This window comes from Cololabis saira, chromosome 1 (assembly GCF_033807715.1).
Source record: "Cololabis saira isolate AMF1-May2022 chromosome 1, fColSai1.1, whole genome shotgun sequence".
NCBI classification, from domain to species: domain Eukaryota; kingdom Metazoa; phylum Chordata; class Actinopteri; order Beloniformes; family Belonidae; genus Cololabis; species Cololabis saira.
Genome location: NC_084587.1, coordinates 32,887,471 through 32,911,199, shown reverse-complemented (window position 1 = coordinate 32,911,199; position 23,729 = coordinate 32,887,471). Strand labels below are relative to the sequence as shown.

Below are 23,729 nucleotides of genomic sequence, written 5' to 3'. Positions count from 1 at the left end.
CAAACCAAACTTCATATGTACAACTAGCTCTATTTCCCGCGTTGACAGGTCCCCATAGCTCGTGAGTTGTATAACACCTCTGAATTAGCTGTTATCTCTATCCAGCCTCCAACATGACACCTGTTGGTGACACAACAACAAATTGACAGATTAGATCAGAAAGGACAGGTCGACTATATAAGACCAGCACACTGTAGTTTGGAAAACAGAGTGAGAGTAAATTGTCTGTTTTAATAAAGATACAGCTCAGTCTTTTTAATTCACCATTGCAGAATCCTAAATAATGTGTAAAGGGCTATCTTCCCTGCCTTCGTCATGCCTGGAGAAGTGAGTATTTTACTGGGACGATATCGTTTAAATTAATAAGTGATTATGTGATTGTTGCATTGAAACTCTTAAATGCATAAGTGATTTCTTATGATTCAATATTTCAGGGCAAAAGGGATGCGAGTGAAGCTAATCCACCTGGCTGAAACCCACAAGCAAAAGTAAATTAGTTCAACCCTGTATTTCAGATACAACAGTGGGGAAAAAGCTATTTTATTTTAACTGAATGCAATTGTGTCTTATCTCAGGGTTCAGGATGGAAAAGTTCTGCAGGACTTGGAAACTCTACTAAGCAACAAAAGTTAGAGACTTTACTTCTTGTCATGATATTGAAAAAATAGATTTTAATTCTACAGTATATGTTGCAGGTGTTTTGGTGTTCACAGTGGGAAAATAAGTTAATAACATGTATTAACCTTGATATATATGATGCTATTTTCTCTTTAAAGGCTTGAGATGCTTTTCTAATGTCTATCACAATTTCTTGGAGTCTTGAATTGAACAGTATTGCTAATACGGTATCACCTGTGAACAAGGTTAGTCATCGCATTTGAAAAGTCTCCCTTTTAAATAAAACCTTTTATCTGCATAATAAATCATATCTTGAACAGTGTAGGTTTGGATATTACTTAATTGCCTATGACATAGCCATGTGGACGAACCCTTTAAAGGACTACAATGCCTCATCAGAAGAGTATTATATAGTTCTGCAGCCAAGCAGGCATGAGAATCCCTAAATATTCTTGAGTTTACTTCCTCTGGCTCGGTCTCTCTCTATTTTTTCTCTTGGGCACTCTAAGGTGGTCTTCAGGCATTTCGAGTGTTCCTGCGTTCAGAGTTCAGTGAGGAGAACCTTGAGTTCTGGATGGCGTGTGAGGACTACCGGGTTTCTCCTTCAAACATGCAGCGGAGCAAGGCCACCAGCATCTACAGACAGTTTATCAGCAGTGACGCCCCGCTGGAGGTCAGCAGAGAGAAACACAGCAGAGAGGCTGAGCCGTGTCTGTGAACTATCCAACCCTGAAAGAATGAAGAGAAAAGCTGCTTTTGATTTGCTGTTTTTGATGCTGTAGGTAAACCTGGATGCTGAGACCCGTGAAGCTCTGCTGAGTGTGATGGACTCTCCGTGTGCTGACACATTCAACAAAGCACAGCAGAGGATCTACAGTCTGATGGCCGTGGATTCCTTCCCTCGGTTCCTTCGCTCTCATCACTGACAAGTTGATTGTATTTGGTCAAATATTTTAATAAACAGTTTGTCTTTTTAACCACAAGGTAGCGCTGTACTCTTGTACTGTTGACTGCATGCTGTTACCAAATATAAACATCCTAATTTTGGGCCTTAAAATGTGGACAGAGCTTCACTGTCCTGCTGAACGGCAAAACCTTCAAGTGTAAATTACAAATTCTTTAATAAAAATCCAATGACAATTATCTGATGTTTAAAGGCGACTGGGCATACTATGGATATCTCAAAATGAAGACATTGAAGAGTGGTCTTCCAGTCTAAGGTTGGCAGCTTTATTCCCACAATGCCCTTAATATGCTCATCAGTGTGAGTGTAGTGATAAAAGGACTTTGTATTGTATATACAGACCAAATAAGCATTATACCAGATTTGGTGTCAATGCACAATGAAAAGTTCTTAGTAGATCCCACTGCATCTTTTAACCAGTTATGCAAAAATAAGGTTTTAAGTGTTTTTCATTTTGTTTGTTTTGTTTAAAGTGGGTTAGCAACATCAGTTGAGCCCAAGTCAGGATTTCCAAGGAGCTTCTCTTTTATTCTGGCTTCATCCACAGGTGATGGCTTACACTGAACCCATTACCTGCTCTAGATCCGTTCATGTCCAGACTCTCAGGTTAAAATCTTTACATTATTTTCATGGTCCTATCTCAGATCAAATCACGGTGAAACAGTTCAAATGCCTTAAGCAGAAGCACTGAAAGGTGATGCCTCCCATCTTAGCCAAAGTGTAAGCACTTGATGGAAGTCAAACAAACGTCACATTGTCAAACAGACCAAAATTCAGTAATTCAGTCGTCACTTTAAAAGTGAATGCATTTCCACGCGGATTTTATCTGTCATTCGTCACATTGTTTTAAAACGTGTTTTTTGTTGACATTTTCACACAAAGTTAAAATAAAGTAAATTAACAAAAAATACATAAAAATACACAAAAAGTTGTTAAATAAATGTTCAACTAAAAGAAAATGTCAAATACATACGCCAACATTGGTGGTAAATAAAGTAATTCAGATAAGAAAATAAGTCAGGACGTCAAAGAATATTCATTGATTTATTTTCCATATTCATAAAATCCTTCGGTCACGGGGCACTCAGGGTCACAGGGATGCTGGAGCCAATATTAGTCAAGATAGGTAATCAACTCATCACGCGTCATAGAATATTTGATCAATTACATTGAAATAATAAAATAATTTGATTGATTGTAACAAAAATATGCTCTTGTGCTGTAGCACAAACATGACAGCATTGACAATGTATTGTTCTACACTAAATACAATGTATAAACATTGCACAAGTAATTGTTTTTATGACTTTCCTCCGTTATTTCAACTGCAGGAACAGAGTAAAATTATTTTAATGTTCACATTCTTCTCAATGAGCAGGTCACACAGCCTGCTCTTTTTATGAATGAAGTGTCAGGAGATCTGTAAACCTTTGTGTCCCCTTTTTGAGTGTATGTGAAACCTAATTATGATGGATTTTACTAATCCGGGGGTTCATCAGTTTTAGTCCCAGTTATACATGATCCCAGCTTTCATATTTCTACAGCCACCACTCCCAAAGTGAGCCTGACTTTGCTGAACTCACTTAGTGGCACCAGCTGGCAGGTCTAAAATGAGGTTAATACAACCTCTTATGAGCAAAACATGACATATCATTTATTTAATAAAAACTACACCACAATACAAAAAAAAAAAAAAAAGAGTCAAAACCTCTCTAGACCCTTTCATCTTCCAGCAGCCAGTGCTTATAATCAAATACACTTGAACTATTTTACATCAAGTATGAGCACCTTTAAAAAACATGAACAAAAATGATCAATATTGATGGCATTTTAACAACTATCAATGATATTCATAAAGTATCCTCCTAGAACGATTATGGTATGATCAATCTCTGGACGGGCCTATCCCAATTTCTCGCTCCACCTCCTCCCGCTCCAGAGGTGTTAGTCAGAAAGTCTTTCACCTCCGACTTCAAAATTGACCATCATGTTCAATTTTGTTTGTACTTATATTAACTTCTCTCTACTCCTGTCAAAATATCTGTTTTACTTGCATCTCCAGTCTTTTTTAACACTCCGATGGAATCAAGATTCTCACAACAAGATTTTGAAAAGACGCAACGGACTATTACATTTGTGTTTTATATAGCAAGCTCCTACAATCCATTACATATTATAATGCAGTTACAGCATACAATAATCTAAAAGGATGACAGAAGCTTATTTGACATGTAATTACAAAACCCAATGTCTTTTTAAAACTTTTTTTCCCCCACTTTGCTGTATCCATGAGATTTAAAGTCTTGGGTGGAACATGGTCCTATTTGGAACTGGATCCAGGACGGGAGGCTCCTGGGTCTCGTTTGGTATCAGCCCCTTTAATCACAGCCAGAGGCTTGTGGAGGGAGGAACTGGCCCTCTGGGTCACCTCATGCTCGATCTTGTTCCTGATGGCAATCTCAAGACCCTTCGGGACAAAGCAGAGTAACCAGTCAACTTGAGCTTTAACTAGTCTGAAAGGCTTACTGGTTTAGTCTCCAGGTATTTTTATGTTATATCTGACAAGCTAAATTGAGAAGCTTCTGTTGTCTCACAGTTATTATTTACACTTGTCCTCACCTTCTTCAGTTTCTGTTGTTCAACCACTTGAGCCTTCTTGGGTGCAATGATCCTCCCTTCATAGACAGTTGAAAAAAATAAGTTATATAATGTAATATAGCAAGATGATTTAGATAAGATTTAGATGTGATCAAAGGCACTTTAATTAAAACATAATGTGAAAATATTGCCAGCAACACAAGCAATTTAATCTGAGATTATTTTTAATGTCGCAGAATCTGACCTCACAGCAGAATTTGTGATATCATAAACACGATGGTGGTAAAAACCATAGACGTAAAAACGTAGACGCCCCATCGAGCGCTGAGCCGTACGTCAACGCTGCCACCATATTGAATGTGGCAAGTAAATGGACTTATTTTCATAAAGCACCTTTCTACAAAGAAATGTACGTTTTACGTCTCATTCATTCATTCTCACACGCACTAATATACTTGGGAAACAGTTAGGCACCAAATATAATATATTTAATTTTCTCAGATGGCAAAAATAAGAACTTTATTGATCCCACAAAAGTGTAATTCATTACAAGGTAGTACCAAAAAACAATATATATCCCTCTTCACAAAAATAAGAAAAATAGAGAAACATATTTTCTCATCAACAAAGCATAAACATATTAAAAAATTTTCAAGTAACAAAATAACATATTTGAACCATTTTTCAGATTTTTTCAGTTCTTTTATTGTCTGAAAAATGGTTCAAATATTATTTTATTGTCTGAAAAATGGTTCAAATATGTTATTTTGTTACTTGAAAATTTTTAAATATGTTTTGTTGATGAGAAAATATGTTTCTCTATTTTTCTTATTTTTGTGAGGGGGGATATATATTGTTTTTTGGCACTACCTTGTTCTCTATAGCTGATATAACATTAATTACTCCTATGTGGGATCAATAAAGTTCTTATTTTTGCCATCTGAGAAAATTAAATATATTATATTTGGTGCCTAACTGTTTCCCAAGTATATTAGTGCGTGTGTGAATGAATAAATTAGACGTAAAACGTAAATTTCTTTGTAGAAAGGCGCTTTATGAAAATAAGTTAATTTACTCGTATTAGTTTACAGCGCAGTCTTGCCCCATCCAATATGGCGGCGACGTTGACGTACGGCTCAGCGCTGGATGGGGCGTCTACGTAAATATGTCTATGGTAAAAACAAAAAAAGAAATACACAACACGATGGTACACTTGTGGCCATCAGACCGGATGTCACAAAGGTTGATGGCTCCAACGGGTCACATAATTCAGCGTTACACCGGGAATGTGTCGTCAGACATTTGTACCACGTTTGTGCTATAAATGGATTTGTTCACAGCTTTTTCTGTAGAAACTTATACGACATTGGCTGCCATAACATTAGCCACTTACCCCCCTTCTTTGGTCCTTTCTGCTTGCTCTGGTGTGGTTTTTTTGTGGCTCCAGGCCGCTGAGCTTTGAACTTCTTGGATCCTTGAGCCATGTTTGTGACTGAACGAGACACGCAGAGCGTCTTCTTCGTTTTCCTTTACATATGATTCTCTTGCATTGTCGCCACCTGCTGGCGCAGCGGCGTCAAACAGTAAATACAGCTATGAAACTGAAATTTCACTCCTACATTTTTCTCTTGAAATTGGTTTTGTCATAGGTCCCACCAGGGTTGCAGATCTACGACGGAGTATTAGGGCCAAACTAAGACAAAAAATAAAGTCATAATAATATGAGAATAAAGTCGTAATATTACGAGAATAAAGTCGTAATATTAAATATATTATAAATATATAAATAGAACTTCACAAGATGCTCAATATTCCTAATTTTAACACAGGGAGAAGATGCTCTTCCTGTTAGAGTTCTCATAAATTATATTCTCATAATATTACGACTTTATTCTCATAATATTACGACTTTATTCTCATAAATTACGACTTTATTCTCGTAATATTACGACTTTATTCTATTACGACTTTATTCTATTACGACTTTATTCTCGCAACATTACAACTTTATTCTCGTAATGTTACGACTTTATTCTCGTAATGTTACGACTTTATTCTCATAATATTATGAGTTTATTCTCGTAATTTCCCCTTTTTTTGTCTTAGTTTGGCCCTAATACTCCGTCGTACAGATCCGATGTCAGGATTGGGGGGGACACCAACGTGATTTTAATTTTTAATTTTTTGCCAATATGCAACTCATACCATGCCATAAATTGGTAAAGGCTCGCCAAAAAATACTGCACAGGGAATCATTTATTGTGCTTACCTTTCTTGTTTATTTGTCCTAAACAGCCAACAGTGTGTGTCACTGCTTACTTAACTGTTATATTCCTAAATCATAATTTTAAGGGTTTTGGGCATGTAGTGTCTACTCATCTCAAATTCTTCTCACCATCTTCCTTTTATCCTATGGGACTACTTTATGCACGATCAATTGATATATGGATGAAATATGGAGCCCTAAACAAGTTGTTTAAACTAACTGATCATGTTTTAACACAGTTATGGTGGTAAATAGTTCTAAAAAAAAAAAGGACCCATTGCTTTCATTCTGTACACCTCAAAACGCACCGTGGATGTATCATTTTTTTAGAAATATATTTTTAATAAATATTCTACATATTCAACCTTTAAGTCTGAAAATACATTTGTTCAATTTTGAATAATTTAGGGTATTTTTATTGGGGGGGACAATTCATGTTTTTCAGAAATTGGGGGGGACATGTCCCCCCTGTCCCCCCCGGGATCTGCACCCATGGGTCCCACATTAGCTGTCGGTCATTCCCACGTATGCATGGACTCTAGGTTAAAAAAAAAAAGATTTTAAACACTACAAAGTAGGCCAAGCAGTAGTCTTTGCTATAGAAGTGTGCAATGTGTCATCATAGCAAACTCTCAAACTGAGTACACTGAGTGCACGGAAAGACTAATGACATTTGTTTAATTGTCCCTTCTTGTCTCCTCACTTGCAGGGATTGTGAAGTTGTAAACAATATCAGCATACTGATATATTATATTGTATTATTATATTATTCATTCTCTCTGTCTGTTCTCTCTTTTCCTGCTCTGCCCAGCTGGCCTCCGGCAGGAGGGTCCCCCCTCATGATCCAGGTCCTGTTCAAGGTTTCTTCCCTCCTAAAGGGGAGTTTTTCCTTGCCACTGTTTGGCTTAAAGGTGACCTATTATGGCATTTAATGTATATTTTAAACAGGCCTTGAATGTCTTAAAAACAATCTAAAGCTTGTTTTTTCTACATAAATCCAGCCTGTGGGCCCTGTCACTAGTTTTACCGCTTCTAACCTCTTTTTCTGCGCCTCATTTTTAGGGAAGGCGGGGGTATGATAATGAGGCTCTGTGCTGATTGACTCCCTGAATGACGTGTAGCAGGGGAGGAGGATAAACCTCGCTCCGCCAGAGCAGCCCAAGCCAGTAAATTATCACAACACTGAATTTTCACAAATGGAAACTTTATTGTTAAAAAAATAAAATATGAGTTGTATATAAATAACATTTATGCACTATTTAAGCCGGATCTACCCGGCGGATGCTGAACGCTGGCCCCGGAGCCACGCCGGGCGCCCGGGAGCAGCGCTGCTGGATCAGCGCGCATCACTGCGGCTTTAACGGGGGAATCTGACCGGTTCCGACCGGCCGGGACCGCAGGAACCGGCCTGGACTGGTAGCAGGGACTCCCGGGGACCGACCAGCGGAATTTCAGCCGGATCTGCCCGGCGGATGCTGCGCGCTGGCGCTGCAACTCCACGGCGGGCGCACAGATGGGCTCCGGAGCGCATCCTGTGCGCATCGTCGGTTACCGGGGATCAAACCGACAGATTTGCCTGAAAATCTCGGAGGGTGAAGCTGGTCCGACCTGGGACAGACCCCCGAGGACCCAGCTCCCAAACCACCCGGGAACCTGGATGATTTAACCCGGATCCGCTCCGCCGCGGCGCCGCGTCCGACTGGCTGAAGGAAGCACCGCTCCAGCCTGCAGAGAGCTGGTTGTGGGCGTGGTTTCAGCAGCGGAGGCTGAACCTATGGAAATCTGCTCCCGTCGTTACGTAACGACAGGAGCAGATTCTAATCGGCTCAAAAAAAACCACGTGACACTGGGGGACTCTGTCCGGCGGGGGTCAGAGAGCTTGCAGAAATTCATGGTATTTTGTCTCCCCTGTGCTGACAGGGTGAGGGGAGACCACTTTATATATGTTGAAACAAGAAAAAACGCGTTTTTCATAATAGGTCCCCTTTAAGGTTTTTCTCCCACTAGGGGAGTTTTTACCTGCCATTTATTATGTAATAAGTGCTTGGGGGTCATGTTCTGGGTCTCTGGAAAGCTCCTAGAGACAACCTATGTTTTAATAGACGCTATATAAAAAAAATTGAATTGAATTGAATACTATTTTGACAGATTTCTTAATTCTCAAAATGCAGACAGAAGAGAAAAGGCTTGCTAGAGGGCCAATGAAGATGAATATACACTGATTCTAACTGTGTTACCTCACATTCATTCTGATAGGTCTGTCTTTATTCACAGCATAGAAGTTAAGTTTACCAAATGGAGGTGATGACAGCTAGACCCATAATCAGTGAAATCTAGCTATGGAGGGCAAAAGTACGTTTTGTACCAGACTGTAAATCCTTATTTCTGCAGCAAAGTTGGACATTTGAACACTGGGGTTAATGGGCTCCGAAAAGCAAATATTGTCCCGTGGGTGTGTCAAACTAACCCCATATTGTTAAAAGGGCTAAGACTCAAGGAGAGGAGTTGAGTCCAGGAGTTGAAAAATGAATTGAGGATGCACAAATGGGAGTAAGAAAAGTTATTCAAACTAACCTTTTGCATTCCCCCATTTCAATGTTATTCCTAGGCTCTTTAATAACTCTAAGACCTTGAATTCTCCTCTATACTTTCCTTCTTATTTATTTGTTGCAAATGTTTCATCTGTTTCTACCTTTTGCCTTTGCTTCTCCAGTTCTTCTCTGCACTTTGCTCCCTGTGGGTTCGCAGCGATGCTCTTCATGCCCACCTTTTCTTTTCACTGCAACTTCAGTCACTTTCCTGAAGAACACCCCCGTGTTATATTCACTGACAGACATCTTTTTAAAATGCAAAACAGCTTTGTGAACTGCAGTTTCACTTGGGCTCAGGCAAATTACAATCCTGATGACAACAGAAAGAATCATCTCTGCTGAAATGTAACATCGATGGACGTTTTTACTGAAGGAATGATTAATTTTGCTCAGTGGGTAGACGGTGTCGGAAATGTCTGCTTGTCCAAGTAGTTCTATTTAAAAGCAAACAATGAAAAAAAAAAATCAATCGACAAGCATTTTCACTGTGGTTTATTTTATTTTTTTTACTGTATTGATGTGAAAGAGAAATCTCTTAAATCCATGACTGCAGTTTACAGAATTATATTCATATACTTATATTCATATACATTAAAAAAAATCCAGTATTGAACCATTTCCACATGTTACAAAATCAAACAGAGATCATTGAGTGATTATCAATAACAACAACAACAAACTTGCACTTAAAGAGGCCATCTGAACAACACTCCTTCCATAGCAGCTGCAGGCCACTCTGATCATTTCATAGCACGTCAGCTTCTGACCGATTAACCGGATCAATGAGAAACTTTGCAACTGCTCTGGATTTTGGCACCTGATCACCGCCCAGGTTTTGATCCTTTTGAGTTTGATGTAACAGTTTAAATGCAGCACTGTGCGTCTGCTGCTTCAAAATATGCATAAAAAAAAACCAAAACAAACCGACTAGCTGCAACCAAAGTTTAGCCAGAACCTCAGCAGATTGCAGCATCAACTCAAAAGTGGCATCACAAGCTGTCGCTCTGATTCAGAAACACAAACGTTTGTTGGACGTGAAGACTTTTAGATCAGATTTATTGTCTTTTTTTGTACGTTTCCAGCCTGCCATGCCGCGTGCTTGTTTTCGTGCACTTCAGCTTTGGAGTCTGTGCAGACAGACGGAGAGGTAGTGTGTGGAGTCGAGGAGGCCTCCCTACTGTGGTGCTCTGATGGCCTAGTCACAAGGAATTACAATGCCATGAAATAAAAATGACAACCACAGCCATAAAGTTAGGATCTTGATGTACATATAAGAGAAAGGGGGAAAACAAACAAACAAAAAACACTTAACAAAACTTGTACCATTTAAAGATTTTAAAACAAAAACATGTGGCGGATCATTGCTACATATGTATGGAGCATCTTCTAAAACGGCCCCTGAAAGCTCATATTCAGCTGTAGAAAACAAAAGAAGAGAGAAAAAAAAACACAGTTTCTTACATTTGTGTGACCTATCAGCATCTTTGTGAGTCGAGTTTTAATGGGTGAGAGAGATGAAGATCAAAGTGAAGAAGAGGTGAATATTCATTACAGACTTTTTAAGATATGAACAATTTAGTGATGATACTGCAATTCTTGTTGACATTAAGCCATTTTTTTTTAAATGTTTTTTCTTCATATACTGTATATATATTTTTTCTGGACTTTGCAGTGGATTTGTGGAGTAGAAAAGCAAAACTGTGTATTCGTTATAAGTTTACGTCAACATCAAAAGTCTACAATGTTCATAAAGCTACTGGTCTTGAGCTTTTTCTTATTTTTATTTATTTTCTTATTCTTTTCCCCCATGGCTGCGCATTTATATAAAATGATTAGAAACTTTTTTCCACAGGTCACATCCCCTGAATGTCTCAGCTGCTCACTCGGCAACAGTCTCCGGTTTTTTTAAACTATGCTGCAACTAACTGACTAACAAGAGCTTGTGTGTAGTACGACAAAATAAAAGTCAAAATTAAGAGCAGGTTTTGCCTGCCTAGAGAAACTTGGCCTTTGAACCCCCTCCACCCCGCCACCGGAAGTTTATAGAACAGGTGAAACTTATTTTATGACCACAACAAGATTAGGTGTAGCATTAAAAAGAAGTAAACATCTAAAGTTCGAGTTTAGGGCAGGATTACAAGGAGAACTTGGCATTGGTTGAGTTTTCAAAGTAAAAGCCCATCTTCAGTCACAGGAAGCTACCTGAAACCTTTGAAATAGCATCATCCTTTTGGATTTGGCTTCTCCATAGAGACTGTGTGTATTATGTATAATGACATTACAGTGGCACACGTGGAGGTGAAGGATCAGAAACCTGATTCAGGCATTTCATTGTGATTCTGCAACCATATTGAGGCTTCTTACTCACATATTAAAGGGTGGATGCACAACAGTGTGATTGTTTCTGATGGCAGAGTTCTTAAGACTAAGTCAAAAATCAAATGGCTGTATATAGACATCATTACTAATTTGTCCGAAGGCTTAATACGCAGACTTGATGCACAGATTTAATAGCTATGCCATGTATAAATGACATCTTAACATGGCTGCTAGGAAATAAGACAGACTCCTTCCTTTTTCTTTTCTTTGTTTTTTTTTTTAATACCCATTGCTTCTACTTCTGTCTCCTTGTGTGTCTTCCACACCTCCTCTGGTTCCTTCTCAGGTGCACATGTTTCTGACTTTAGGTAGCAGTATGATGATGGGGTGGGGGGGGGGTCTGGAATAAAAGAGCTTTCCGCTAACAAGGAGGGATGGATCCAGTCGAAGCACATTCTAATATGAGGAGGAAGGCAAAAAGCGAGCACCTGAAAGTCCTCATGAAGTTCATCTGAGTAAAGTCTTACATTCAGATTGTTGGTGGCATCATTATGCGTGTCGTAGGCCTTTCCCCAGACAAGCGCCGCAGCGTGGGGAAGATCCCGTCCCTGTCTTAAAGGAATAATGCACCCCAGAACGAAGAGTCACCTGCTGCTCATTCACATGTCCTGTCTGAAATGGTCTCCGACATTTGTGTGGCTAAGCTGGTCGGTCTCGTCTCCACCACTTCCAGCGCTGTGTTCCTAAATCTGATTTGAGGCATATCTGATCAGAATAATGCGGCTTCCTGGGATCACTGCGAACACGCAGCCGGGAAGCGGAGGCAGAATGAGGAGGGATAACCAGCACATTTCACCAGCGTGAAACTGTGAAAATGGCTTTTGCCACACCTACTGGCCACCATTGCAAAATAAAAAAAACAACGGACAGTTAAAACACAGCAAGCGGAGTTGTCCGAAGCCGTCACTCCGGTGGATATAGTGGATGTGTTTATTACAAGCGACACACAAGACTTTTTAAAATCCCTATCTGAGCAAACAGTCCATTCAAACTGAGCCAACTGTATTTGAAAATCTTAAAATGTCAATGTGGTCTTTGGCTGTTAAAAAATATCGCTATACGATTAGATATTGCTTAAAATAATTAAAATAAAATAACCAACTTTGGGCTGGCACTGTGAATCACCATTAAAACCAAAACTTAACCAAAACTTTAAAAAAAACCTGAAAACCTGCATAAAGTTAACGAAACACTTCTTTAAAACAAAATGAAGAAAATTCTTGTTTGTGTGACTGAATAGACTAATGTGTTTTAAAGTCTTTTAGTGATATTATGGAGCAGAGATAAATGGACGATGTGAAGTTTATTTGGTGGCTTCTTGAATCAAGAGGCCTGATGTTAAACCAACAATCTGGCAACCAGTCCGTATTTACGCATGTAGCGCCACAGAGAAACAACTACTTATTTAGACAAAATTAAGTTCCTTTTGTGTTTTTCTAACTGTCCTTTGGTCTCTGAGCCCTGGGGAAATATCTGTCTCTGTAGTCACTCAGCTGAGCAGAACATCACAGTAAATGTGTGTGTGTATTTTAAACCAAAAACACCTGAAAGGTATACTGATAGGAACAAACATGAGCCTAAAGGTACTAAGAGTCAAAACACTTTTCTAATTTGGACACGAAAAAGTCCATCATTACATTTTTCCTGCGTTGGCCTGAAGCCGAGCTCCTGGACTGAATAACAGCGACGTGGAGAGATTTACATTTGATTTTCTTCCTTAGCTGTAAAATCAAATTCACACACTCAAATCATCTGGGATAAACTTAACTTGTTTCAATTATACTCTTATGAAAAATGGTTACCGATGACTACGAAAGCAGGAGACCCAGCGTTCATTGTGGGGTGAAATATTCCTTTCAAAGTGATGCGTCTTATCCAGAAAAACAGCCTCCTCAGATCAAATGCTCCAGATGTTTCATCCGTACAGAGAAGGGTGATCTTTAAGGATACGCGTGTATATGTAAAAGCTGTCTGTAAGCTGTACATAAAAATATTGTGGGAATACAAATATGGTATGAAGTATAAACACAGCCATGTCTTGTAAAAGACTCCAGCTGACTGACGAGAACTGGTTCCAATTTTGCTGCACAGGTTAAAAAAAATTAATGGCAAATAATTGTTTTCACACATCACTAAGAATATCTGTGTGAAACCCTAAGTTATTATTAGATTTAGTCCTCTACAAAGAGTTCTACACTGAACAATAGAAATTAATGTTAATATAACATTTTAGATGACAAATTTGATTTTAAATAACCACATATTTGGTTAACATAGCAGTACCGTTTACTGGCAGAGGTTAATTTTGTGTTGTTTTATTTTTTTCATTTTTTTTTCATTTATTCGTTTTCTAAACATATGTACACCCTACCAGCATGGGTATATATATACATATATATTTACAAGGGGGTAGCAGCATTTTTGACACCACAACTGCTTTGAAATTGGGGAATAAGTCATGCCCTTCATCTAGTTTGTTGAGGAAGTCAGTGAAACGTTTCCTCGGTAATGTTTTGTTTGCCAAACAGAATTTAGAGGTTTTGACTCCAGCTGGGCTCTATTTATAGTTGCAGAAGCCAGTTAAAGAGAGACGGAGGGAACAAAAGAAAATGAAAGGTGACATGGAAGACCTGGGAAAGGGTGAGATGTAAAGACTACAGAAGAAGGATTTATAAGAAAGCAGAGTGCATATGTGTGTCTGTTTGATTCCCTGCAGTGAATTTTTGTGTGGCTGAGTGAAAGATTGTTTTTCTTCTTCTTCTGGGTGCACCACTGACACGGTAAGTGTGCCTTGAATCAACTTAAATTTAAAACCACAAGCCACGCATGCTCTGTGAAGACATGAGAGTGTCTAAGTGTGTGAAGTAAAGGTGTGGTGGTGCACCGGGACCAGCAGGAGAGGGCCGGGAGGCTCTAGAGGGCGGTGAGGCGGCCGGTGAGCGCCGCCTGCAGCTCAGACGGGAGGAAGACTCCCAACTCTGTGATGATGCCTCCTGTGATGAGCTGGTGAGGGGTCACGTCGAATGCTGGGTTCCACACATCAATACCTGCAGTGAGCCGTTGGGAAAGATAGTTGTTAAAGTCATTTAAAGTCATTACTACGGAGCCCCTAAAGGGACACAGATTTTTTTTTTTTTTATATATATATATAATGAGTTTTAAGCGTGTGCGTGAAACCTACACGCGCGCGTAAAACCTTTAAGTGAGCATGTAAAGTTGTTTTCTTGCAAGCAAAGTGGTAATGTCCTTATAATGGAGTCCCAGGTTAAAATATAGCTCAGCTAAATCCTGTAATGTCATTTCCATTCATAAACAGAGCAGGGCGCAACTGGTTGGTCTCCTGTTCCAGCAAAACATGTAGAATACTTGTTTTTACGTGCTCACGTAGAACAACTTTTAGGCGCTCACTTATAAGTTTTGCGAGAGCGCGTGAAAGTTTTTAGTGAGTGCATAAACGTTTTACGTGCTCAGGTAAACAACTTTACGTGCTCACTTAAAGGTTTTACGCGTGCGTAAAGGTTTCACGCGCACGCTTAAAACTCATTATATGTAAAAAAAAAAAAAAATCCGTGTCCCTTTAGGGGCTCCGTACATTACCAACTCGTTTTTTTCTTTTAATCCGATCATCAGGTGTTGCTGCTAACTTTAATAGCTTAGCTTTTGTTTTCCCCTGTTATTTTAGCTTTCCAACAAACTGCAGAGGTGCCCTTCTTAATAACCCTCCTCCCCCCAAAAAACTACTGTATGTCAAGCCATCAGCAAAATCCATAAAAGGATCAATAACTCTGCATAAATCCAGCAGTTCCACACTTTTTGCGCATGAAACAAGACAATTAAAAAAGCTAAACTTGAAGCCCTTTTCAAATGCAATACAATGACTAATGTTTAATATAAATCCACGAGTCCTCAGATCAATCATACAAACTTTTAAAGTAATCTCGATCTCTTACACCTGCTCTCAGTTTTTGAAGTTTTGTCTGAACCTGACTAAAGAAAGTGGGTAAAATAAGCCCTTTTCTCTTGGACATGCTGCAGAATTCAGTAGATCATGCAGCCTGCTGCTCAGAAAAGACGTCCAGAAGATGAATTCACCACTCGCTTGTTGGTAATCTGGAAGATTTACAGCATACAAAAATGCGCACCAATATGATGAAGTGCCTCAAATTCTTCTCAGGAGACACATTTATTGCCCATCATTCACTTACGTTCGTTTTCTCACTTTGAAACTGCTGTACACGTAGTTTTAGTGTTAAAAACATCCAAGCGCTTCATTGTTGTCTCAACATCTCAGGTTACTTCTATGTTTACATACAGTCATGAGCAATAATAACTCAAGATAAATTGGGTGCTTGTAATAAATGGAAAATGTGAGTTATGACTTGTGGTACATTTGCAATTTTGTGTACTACTGTGGGTCTGTGTGGCACAAAGAATAATACCACAATTAAAAAGTAATAAGCAGCACCCTATTCAAACCACGGGGGGGTTCACTGGAATAGCAGAATCAAAGTCCAACACAAGCAGGAGTAGCAACCAGAGTGAAGCTTGGAGAACTCTGGGGATGGTGCCCCAGGCCTTTCCTGCAGCTTCTTCAGTGAGGGAGAAACAGGACAGCCTGTCTGGCCTGACACAGACGCTCGGACTACAACTCATTGTGGCTGTGACGTTTGGCCGGAAAGTCTTAAACGGTTGCATCTCAAACAAATATATGTTCCTGTTATATAAATGGGCAACGTTTTACACTAAAACTTTATTTCCAGGTTATCAGATTATTTTGTTTTTTAATTTAATCTGCATTTCGTAGCCACTATGTGTGGGAATTTAGGTGAGGTGAACTGTAGAATTTTTTTTTTTTTTTTTTTTATAATTTGATATAGGTCTTTTTTTTCATTTTTTTGGTTCAAATGTTGAGACAGGAGGAAGCCTTAAAAAAAAAAAAAATCTGTCAAGTTGTTAATGAGAAACAGGGGTGGGATTAAATAAATTTTCTTCTTCCCATTCCCTTTCGAGTGTTGCAAATTAATTTGTATTTTGAACCTGCACCTGATAAACCTGATAAAAGGTATTTGTTTAATTTTATGTTGCACGCAGGTCATTTATGTTATGTTCATTGCTCGAAATAAATATGAATCGATTGATTGATTGAATTAAATTATATACATGGACAGTTAAAAGAAGAAGAAAAAAAACATTGTTAGACTAAAATTAAGTATAAAGATAAAAGTAGGAATAACGCAAAAGCACAATGCTCCTCTCCCGAGTCAGTGTCCTCATTAAAATAAGCTTAATTACTGTGATGTCACCGAGACCTCTCAGCTCTGCAGTGTAATTAAAGATTTAATGACTCAAGTCGGCTCACACAAAATCACCTACAACAGGCCAAAATCCACTCCTGAAGATTTCCGCACCTATTTCAACCGTTTATGCACGTGTTGATCTGCAGAGTTTCCAGGGACACGACTGGGACAGTCGAAGTTAACAAAAAAAAAAAAAAAAAGGTTGTTGAGAAAGGTTTTGCATATCCATCCCCGTTTTCTATATTCTTTCATCTTTGTAGCATTACTATCCAATTAAATGCAAAAATGTCATGCAGAAAAGCCTAATGAGCTCTTCCATAAATATAAGTACAAGTACCCGCCTGCGGAGAGGATCTGGATGATCAGTTTCTCTCCTGTTCCTCACACAGCTCTCAGAGATCTCTCAGTCTTCCACTCTGGGACCGATGCAGCGTGCCGTTTATAATCAGTGATGTCATCCATCTCTGCAAGTCTGGTGTTTTCACCTCACTGCAGTTACTCTTCTGGACTCACTCTTATTTAAGTGAGTTTTATCTGTTCCCCACACAAACAAACAAACAAAGTGCTCTGTTTGTCCCGTCTTCTTACCTGGGGCAGCGATGGGAACTCCGTTTATACTGGTGAGTTCTTCTGGGGGGCGCACTTCAATGATGATGTCCCTGCCGCTCTCCAGGCTCAAGTCACACGATGTGCTGGGTGCGGCCACGTAGAAAGGAATCCCATGGTGCTTTGCGGCGATGGCCAGCTGGTACGTGCCCACCTTGTTGGCGGTGTCGCCGTTGGCAACCACTCTGTCGGCGCCCACCACCACCGCTGAGGGAGAACGCAGCAGAAACAACATGGTGAGAGATAGGAATGGGTGATATTTTACCGTTCACGATGTACCGTCAAAAAAATTCCCCACGGTAAGAATTTGTCATCTCGCGGTAAAAACGATAAATTCCCGTTGATGATGTTTTTGTGTAAAGTTGATTTATGGTTCTGCGTTACGTACGTGAAGGAAGGAAGGAAGGAAGGAAGGAAGGAAGGAAGGAAGGAAGGAAGGAAGGAAGGAAGGAAGGAAGGAATGAGCCAGAAAGAAAGAAAGAAAGAAATGAGCCAGAAAGAAAGAAAGGAGCAAGAAAGAAAGAAAGGAGCCAGAAAGAAAGAAAGGAGCTAGAAAGAAAGAAAGAAAGAAAGAAAGAAAGGAGCCAGAAAGAAAGAAAGGAGCTAGAAAGAAAGAAAGAAAGAAAGAAAGGAGCCAGAAAGAAAGAAAGGAGCTAGAAAGAAAGAAAGAAAGGAGCCAGAAAGAAAGAAAGGAGCTAGAAAGAAAGAAAGAAAGAAAGAAAGAAAGAAAGAAAGAAAGGAGCCAGAAAGAAAGAAAGGAGCTAGAAAGAAAGAAAGAAAGAAAGAAATTAGCCTGAAAGAAAGAAAGAAAGAAAGAAAGAAAGAAAGAAAGAAAGAAAGAAAGAAAGAAAGAAAGAAAGAAAGAAAGAAAGAAAGAAAGAAAAAAGGATAAATTCCCGTTGATGACGTTTTTGTGTAACAAACATGGCGGAAGAAAGAAAGAAAGGAGCCAGAAAGAAAGAAAGAAAGAAAGAAAGAAAGGAGCCAGAAAGAAAGAAAGAAAGGAGCCAGAAAGAAAGAAAGGAGCTAGAAAGAAAGAAAGAAAGAAAGAAAGAAAGAAAGAAAGAAAGAAAGAAAGAAAGAAAGAAAGAAAGAAAGAAAGAAAGAAAGAAAGAAAGAAAGAAAGAAAGAAAGAAAGAAAGAAAGAAAGAAAGAAAGAAAGATAAATTCCCGTTGATGACGATTTGTGTAACAAACATGTCGGATCTGAGAGCGAGATAGATTTATAGTTGAAAAGGTGGAGTTGAATTGGTATTTTTTTTATCGTCATTTTTATCGTTATCGGGATAAATGCCAGAAATTATCGTGATACATTTTTTAGTTCATACCGCCCATCCCTAGTGAGAGGGGAGTTTGACTAAAACCATAAAGAGGCGTGATACTGGACACGAACCTGTGATGTTCATTTCTCTCATGGTGAGAGCCGCCATGCTGTCTGTGATTAGTGTGGCGGGAATTCCTTCTGCCACCGCCTCGTACGCCGTCAGTCTGGAGCCCTGGTTGTACGGCCTGGTCTCTGTGCAGTACACGCGCTTGAGCCTGCCCAGGGAATGGAGGCTTCTCACCACACCTACACACAGTCAGCATTACAGCACCAGCCATGGAAACATGTTCACAGTCCTTCCTCATTCAGATCCAAAGCTCCAGTCTCACCCAGCGCCGTCCCGTATCCAGCTGTGGCCAGCGAGCCGGTGTTGCAGTGCGTGAGGATGGTCACCGAGTCCCTCGGGACACCCGACAGGATGTGCTGGGCTCCGTAGTTACCGATCTTCTTGTTGTCGTTCACGTCCCGCTGCAGCATGTCTTCGATCCAGGCAATTACACTGTCGGAGGGGGTCACAAGAGGTGGGAATTGAGAGGAGGCTTTGTGTGCCACTGCAGCCTCAATGTGTCCATCATGTCTGAGTCCACTCCCCGATAGTTACAAAATTCAATTCAATTTTATTTATATAGCATCTATAACAATACAAGCTGTCTTCTAGGCGCTTTCCAGAGATCAGAACATGAACCCTGAGCAGTTATTACATAAACAATGGCAGGTAAAAACTCCCCTAGTGGGAGAAAAACCTTAAGCCAAACAGTGGCAAGGAAAACTTCCCCTTTAGGAGGAAGAAACCTTGAGCAGGACCTGGATCATGAGGGGGGACCCTCCTGCCGAAGGCCAGCTGGGCAGATTTGCCACATGTCACAAGCCCAATTACTAGAAGTCTCCTGAGAAATCTGTTTCTTCAAGTATGTTTTAGGCCCAAAGTTCAAGTCAAGTTAAGCCCCACTGCCTTGCCGTTACGGTGCAACCCAAACTACGAGGAGGGATGTTGTCACACGACATGGAAACACCTTTAAAATGACACTGACACAAGCAAGTCATTTTTCCATAATTGCAGCAGGTGTCACTGCATAACCGAACAGCAACAACCACAAACCGAGTTTAGTTGTGCAGCCGACCAGAAGAGATGGATGCTTCTTCACCTGGTTAATGATATTTTAACAACCTGAATGAAGACGTACTGCTGCAACCGTTGGAGGAAAAGAGAGAGGATTCGGTGCTACACGCTTGGCACAAAAATTAACTTTTTGTTTGATGTTTCAACAAAATGACACCTTAACAAAACTGCAAAGAGTCGAGGCACCGAAACAGACAGTCACATTAGTACCAGTATTTTCAGAGCAATGTCAAAATGTTATGCAACAGATATCGAAATAGAGTAAAAGAAGAAAGATGCATGGAAATCCATTAGTGATGGTGTAAATCTCTGTAGCGGCACACCTCTGCTCACCTTTCGTCTCTGCACGTTTCATTTTAGAGCAAATACTGCACAGAAATGTGGAGAAAAAGCCTAAAATGCTGGAGTCTGTTCCACTCAGTGTAAAAGTTCACTTTTCTGGCCGGTGATACATGCACAGCTTCTTACCATGTGGTTCTCTCTTTCTCTCTCTCAGTTTGTCCACATTAAAGCTCTGCTGTGCCAAGAATCAATAGTGTGGAACTTCGGCACCAGACTAATGCTGGTTTGTGTTCACTCTTGACGGAAACACAAACGAGACGCTGGAACCTGGTCTGCTGACAACTGCAGATGTAAACAGGGGTTGACGCACTCGCTGAAGCAATCATGTGGGAGACACCGGGCTCCCAATTTTCACTTATTTGAAATCTGATAATTTTCACAGCTGGAAGGAAGAAAGACACCTGAAGCTGGTGTTGGATAAGAGTGATATCACTTGGGAGGATCCATCTGGGTGAAAGCAGGGGGTGGATAATTTCACACATGCACTTGATGTGTGTGTATTTCCTTGCTAGAAAACATGTACCTGGGCATCTCAAGTGATTACCATACTAACATAGCTTAATTGGGGGGGGCAACTTGGTCTAAATATCTGCAATTCAGTCACCAATCCATATCTTCAGGTTTCAGTGACATAACTCAGAATGTGAGTAACACAAAGCTGTATGACAGATCTGCAAATAGGCACATGTTTTGGAGTCGCCTCTATAAACAGAGCTGTGAATTCATGGTTGATAAGGGAACTCTTATATTAGATCTAAAAAAAAATTTAAAGAAAAAAAAGGAGGACATAAGGTGTCAAAATGTTTCTGCTGAAATTCAACCAAACAGATAGAACTTGTTTTTGTTGCTGGAGTATCTTTGCTTCAGTGTGAAACTGTACAGGTTGGAGTCACATTTAAGGGATTTTTAAAGAAACCAGCCCACCTTTCTCTGAGCTGCTCCGAGTTCTTCTCCATGCTCTCGTTCTCCGCGAACTCCATCAGCTCTCGTGCGGCGCGGCCCATGTTGACGGCGGTGGGCCTGGCTACGGTCAGGTGACACAGAGATTCCCTGATGAAGGTTACGGGGTCATCACCCCCGGCGCCCGCACGCAGCTCCACGGCCAGGCTGAGGCAGCCCACGATGGCGATGGCTGGAGCTCCGCGCACCTGGGACAGGGGACAGATGGTGCTCTCATCACGTCAACTTGGGTGGTTTTTTGTTCAAACTTGAGCTTGGATATTATGAAATCTAGTTTCAGCAGAACACTTGTCACAACAGCCAACAATGAAATGAAATCATCTCTGTGATGAAGTCATTTCACTCTGTGGCATGATACTTTAGTATGACATCACCTGCTGCTTGTGGCAGATTCCTCTACTCCACCACATGCAGGCAGTACTCGAGTTGAGGGGGGATGAGGGGGGATGGCATCCCCCCCTGAAATAAAAACAGTCAAAATCATCCCCCCTGTAAAACTGCCATCCCCCCTTTCTATCCCTTATGTCATTTCATCAATGAATGTGGTTTTACTACTATTTCAACATTTAGAGTCATCACCAGAAAAACAACTTATTTGACAATTTTCACCTGTTTCAAGTACATTTTCACTTGAAATAAGTAGGAAAATCTGCCAGTGGGACAAGATTTATCTTCTTATTACAAGCAATAAAATCTTGTTCCACTGGCAGACTTTTCTACTTAGGCTATTTCAAGTGAAAATCTACTTGAAACAGGTGAAAACATTTTTGTTTTTTCCAGTGATGAGTCTTGTTTTCAGTGTAATGAGATTTTTTTTACTAAAATGAGACATTTTAACTAGAAATAAGACAAATATTCTTGTTAAGATTTTGAGTTTTTGCAGTGATCCATTTTACTTATCCTGTGAAGGACAGAATCATATTGATAAATTCAGAAAACTGTTCATTATTGTTGTGTTTTGATGTATTTGATGTAAGCCCAGTGGATATTTAAATCTTACAGAAGGCTGCATTTAACTGCTGCTATGTCATTCCTGCAGTATTTCTGCAGCTGTTTTGGTCACTGCTATTATTTGTAATATATTATATTATTTGTAATCAGCACAAATTATCTGTCCCCATATTATAAAATCCACCATCCTCCCTGATTTTTTTTTACAACTCGAATACTGCATGCAGGATCAAACAAGTGCATTCACTGTGTGAATGTAAATATATAAAAAAGACAAAAGATCATTTCTGCTCAGCTACAGTCTATAAACACCCAATATCATTTCCAAAAATCTGAACACTGTGGATCCATGTGAGCACCTCTGTATTTCAGCGATTCTGATTTGGGGGAATCCAGGAGCCGGAGGTGTCACCGAGTGCAGCACAAGACCAAAACGGAACAAAAACCCTGGCAAAGGTCATTAATAATTCATCAATAATCTCTCCCAAAGAAAAAGGGGGAGGAGGAGGAGGAGGGGTTCATGGGTGAATGGCTCAGTGCACAAACCAGCTCTATATACATCGCAGGGATTATATGAAAACTATAAATAAAAAGGGATTTTTGAAGTGGGGAGGGAGCAGATAGTCAGATGGCAAGGTTGCTGCTCCAGGTGGAACCCGAAATAAGAGGCCGACGCGTGGGAGTGTGTGGAGACACATGCGTGCAGCGGCGGGAGCACAAAAGAGCCGACCAAAATAATACATGCACGAGCGGCTGCACAAAGGGAGGACGGATCTGCTACCTTCATGGACTTGATGGCCTCGTAGGCGTCCTGCACCGAGCGGATGTCATCGTAGACGGTCTGGTGTGGCAGCAGCAGCTGGTTGAGGATCTGCAGAGACCCGGACCGGTAGCGGATGGCTTCCAGCGTCATGACCGGAGAATGGAGATGAGGATGGTGATGGGAGGGGGGTGGGGGGGGGTAACACTGCTGGATCCTCTCCCACTCTGTGTGAGCGGATTCACGGGGAAGTGACCGCGGCCTGGCTGTCGGCTGGGAGAGGAGGAGAGGGAGGAAGAGGAGGAGGAGGAGGAGGAGGAAGAGGAGGAGGTGGGACAGAGTACGAGCAGGAGAAAGGTCCGCTCTCGCTGCTGGGAGAGGCGGAGAGGCGGAGAAGTGAAGAAGTGAAGGCTGGAAACATTCACACGCTGACAGACAGACGAGCAGGGAGGCGGAACCACGTGGCCCCCCCGAGCAGGAAGCCCTTTGCGAGGCCACGCCCACCGGAGCATGGAGGCCACGCCCACCGGGGTCTCGCGGGGTGTTTGATTGATCCCGGGCCCCGCCCCCTCGCTGGTGCCCCATCCCCCTCTCACCCCCTTTTGTCTGGGGACGTTTCACACTCACACACGGGATTAGCATAACAGAGCAGAAACCACCCCTGTTGATCTTGTCACTTGGATGATAATTGCTAAACCAACCTCAACATCTCTTTCATATATATATATATATATATATATATATATATATATATATATATATATATATATATATATATATATACATACACGCACACTTTATTTTTATTTAAAAAAAAAAGTCCTATTAAACTTCCTTTTGTTTGGTGGACTTTAGAGGCATTTTCCACCAACCTCTGGTTTATTGCTCATATATCAAATGTCAAGCTTATTTTTCTTTATATATATATATATCTATATATACAAAAATAAATC

The 23,729-nt window shown here is 40.4% G+C and overlaps 3 protein-coding genes across 4 annotated transcripts; 1 reads left to right on the top strand and 2 right to left on the bottom strand.

Annotated features, from left to right (window-relative positions):
- The first annotated feature begins 209 nt into the window (after nucleotides 1-209).
- si:ch211-196h16.12 (regulator of G-protein signaling 5) lies at nucleotides 210-1,761 on the top strand. 2 transcript variants are annotated; one of them, XM_061731780.1, is made up of 5 exons: nucleotides 210-327; nucleotides 435-488; nucleotides 576-628; nucleotides 1,128-1,291; nucleotides 1,401-1,761. In XM_061731780.1, the coding sequence occupies exons 1-5, from the start codon at nucleotides 284-286 to the stop codon at nucleotides 1,542-1,544; spliced, it is 459 nt and encodes a 152-aa protein (XP_061587764.1). In that variant the 5' UTR covers nucleotides 210-283; the 3' UTR covers nucleotides 1,545-1,761. The 2 variants fall into 2 exon arrangements, with proteins under 2 accessions (XP_061587764.1, XP_061587773.1); XM_061731789.1 differs by having other exon boundaries at nucleotides 211-327; nucleotides 409-488.
- A 1,944-nt stretch (nucleotides 1,762-3,705) lies between these two features.
- Nucleotides 3,706-5,703, bottom strand: c1h19orf53 (chromosome 1 C19orf53 homolog). The gene is made up of 3 exons (XM_061731767.1): nucleotides 5,574-5,703; nucleotides 4,202-4,257; nucleotides 3,706-4,049 (listed from the first exon to the last, which is right to left on the bottom strand). Exons 1-3 carry the CDS (start codon nucleotides 5,662-5,664, stop codon nucleotides 3,903-3,905), a joined length of 294 nt encoding a protein of 97 aa, XP_061587751.1. The 5' UTR covers nucleotides 5,665-5,703; the 3' UTR covers nucleotides 3,706-3,902.
- A 6,538-nt stretch (nucleotides 5,704-12,241) lies between these two features.
- mri1 (methylthioribose-1-phosphate isomerase 1) lies at nucleotides 12,242-23,227 on the bottom strand. The gene is made up of 6 exons (XM_061720656.1): nucleotides 22,798-23,227; nucleotides 21,030-21,253; nucleotides 18,973-19,142; nucleotides 18,713-18,889; nucleotides 17,302-17,526; nucleotides 12,242-14,463 (listed from the first exon to the last, which is right to left on the bottom strand). The coding sequence occupies exons 1-6, from the start codon at nucleotides 22,927-22,929 to the stop codon at nucleotides 14,330-14,332; spliced, it is 1,062 nt and encodes a 353-aa protein (XP_061576640.1). The 5' UTR covers nucleotides 22,930-23,227; the 3' UTR covers nucleotides 12,242-14,329.
- Nucleotides 23,228-23,729: the final 502 nt, after the last annotated feature.

What these genes read in the sequence shown, in the direction of transcription:
- mri1 (XM_061720656.1), bottom strand. Translation starts at nt 22,929, where the DNA reads ATGACGCTGGAAGCCATCCGCTACCGGTCCGGGTCTCTGCAGATCCTC. An exon ending in AGGCCATCAAGTCCATGAAG is followed by an intron (nt 21,254 to 22,797) that starts GTAGCAGATCCG and finishes CCCCTGTCCCAG; the next exon opens with GTGCGCGGAGCTCCAGCCAT. An exon ending in TGGATACGGGACGGCGCTGG is followed by an intron (nt 18,890 to 18,972) that starts GTGAGACTGGAG and finishes GACTGTGTGTAG; the next exon opens with GTGTGGTGAGAAGCCTCCAT.
- si:ch211-196h16.12 (XM_061731780.1), top strand. Translation starts at nt 284, where the DNA reads ATGTGTAAAGGGCTATCTTCCCTGCCTTCGTCATGCCTGGAGAA. An exon ending in CCTTCGTCATGCCTGGAGAA is followed by an intron (nt 328 to 434) that starts GTGAGTATTTTA and finishes TCAATATTTCAG; the next exon opens with GGCAAAAGGGATGCGAGTGA. An exon ending in GCAGTGACGCCCCGCTGGAG is followed by an intron (nt 1,292 to 1,400) that starts GTCAGCAGAGAG and finishes TTGATGCTGTAG; the next exon opens with GTAAACCTGGATGCTGAGAC.
- c1h19orf53 (XM_061731767.1), bottom strand. Translation starts at nt 5,664, where the DNA reads ATGGCTCAAGGATCCAAGAAGTTCAAAGCTCAGCGGCCTGGAGCCACA. An exon ending in GAAAGGACCAAAGAAGGGGG is followed by an intron (nt 4,258 to 5,573) that starts GTAAGTGGCTAA and finishes CTGTCTATGAAG; the next exon opens with GGAGGATCATTGCACCCAAG. An exon ending in AACAACAGAAACTGAAGAAG is followed by an intron (nt 4,050 to 4,201) that starts GTGAGGACAAGT and finishes TTTGTCCCGAAG; the next exon opens with GGTCTTGAGATTGCCATCAG.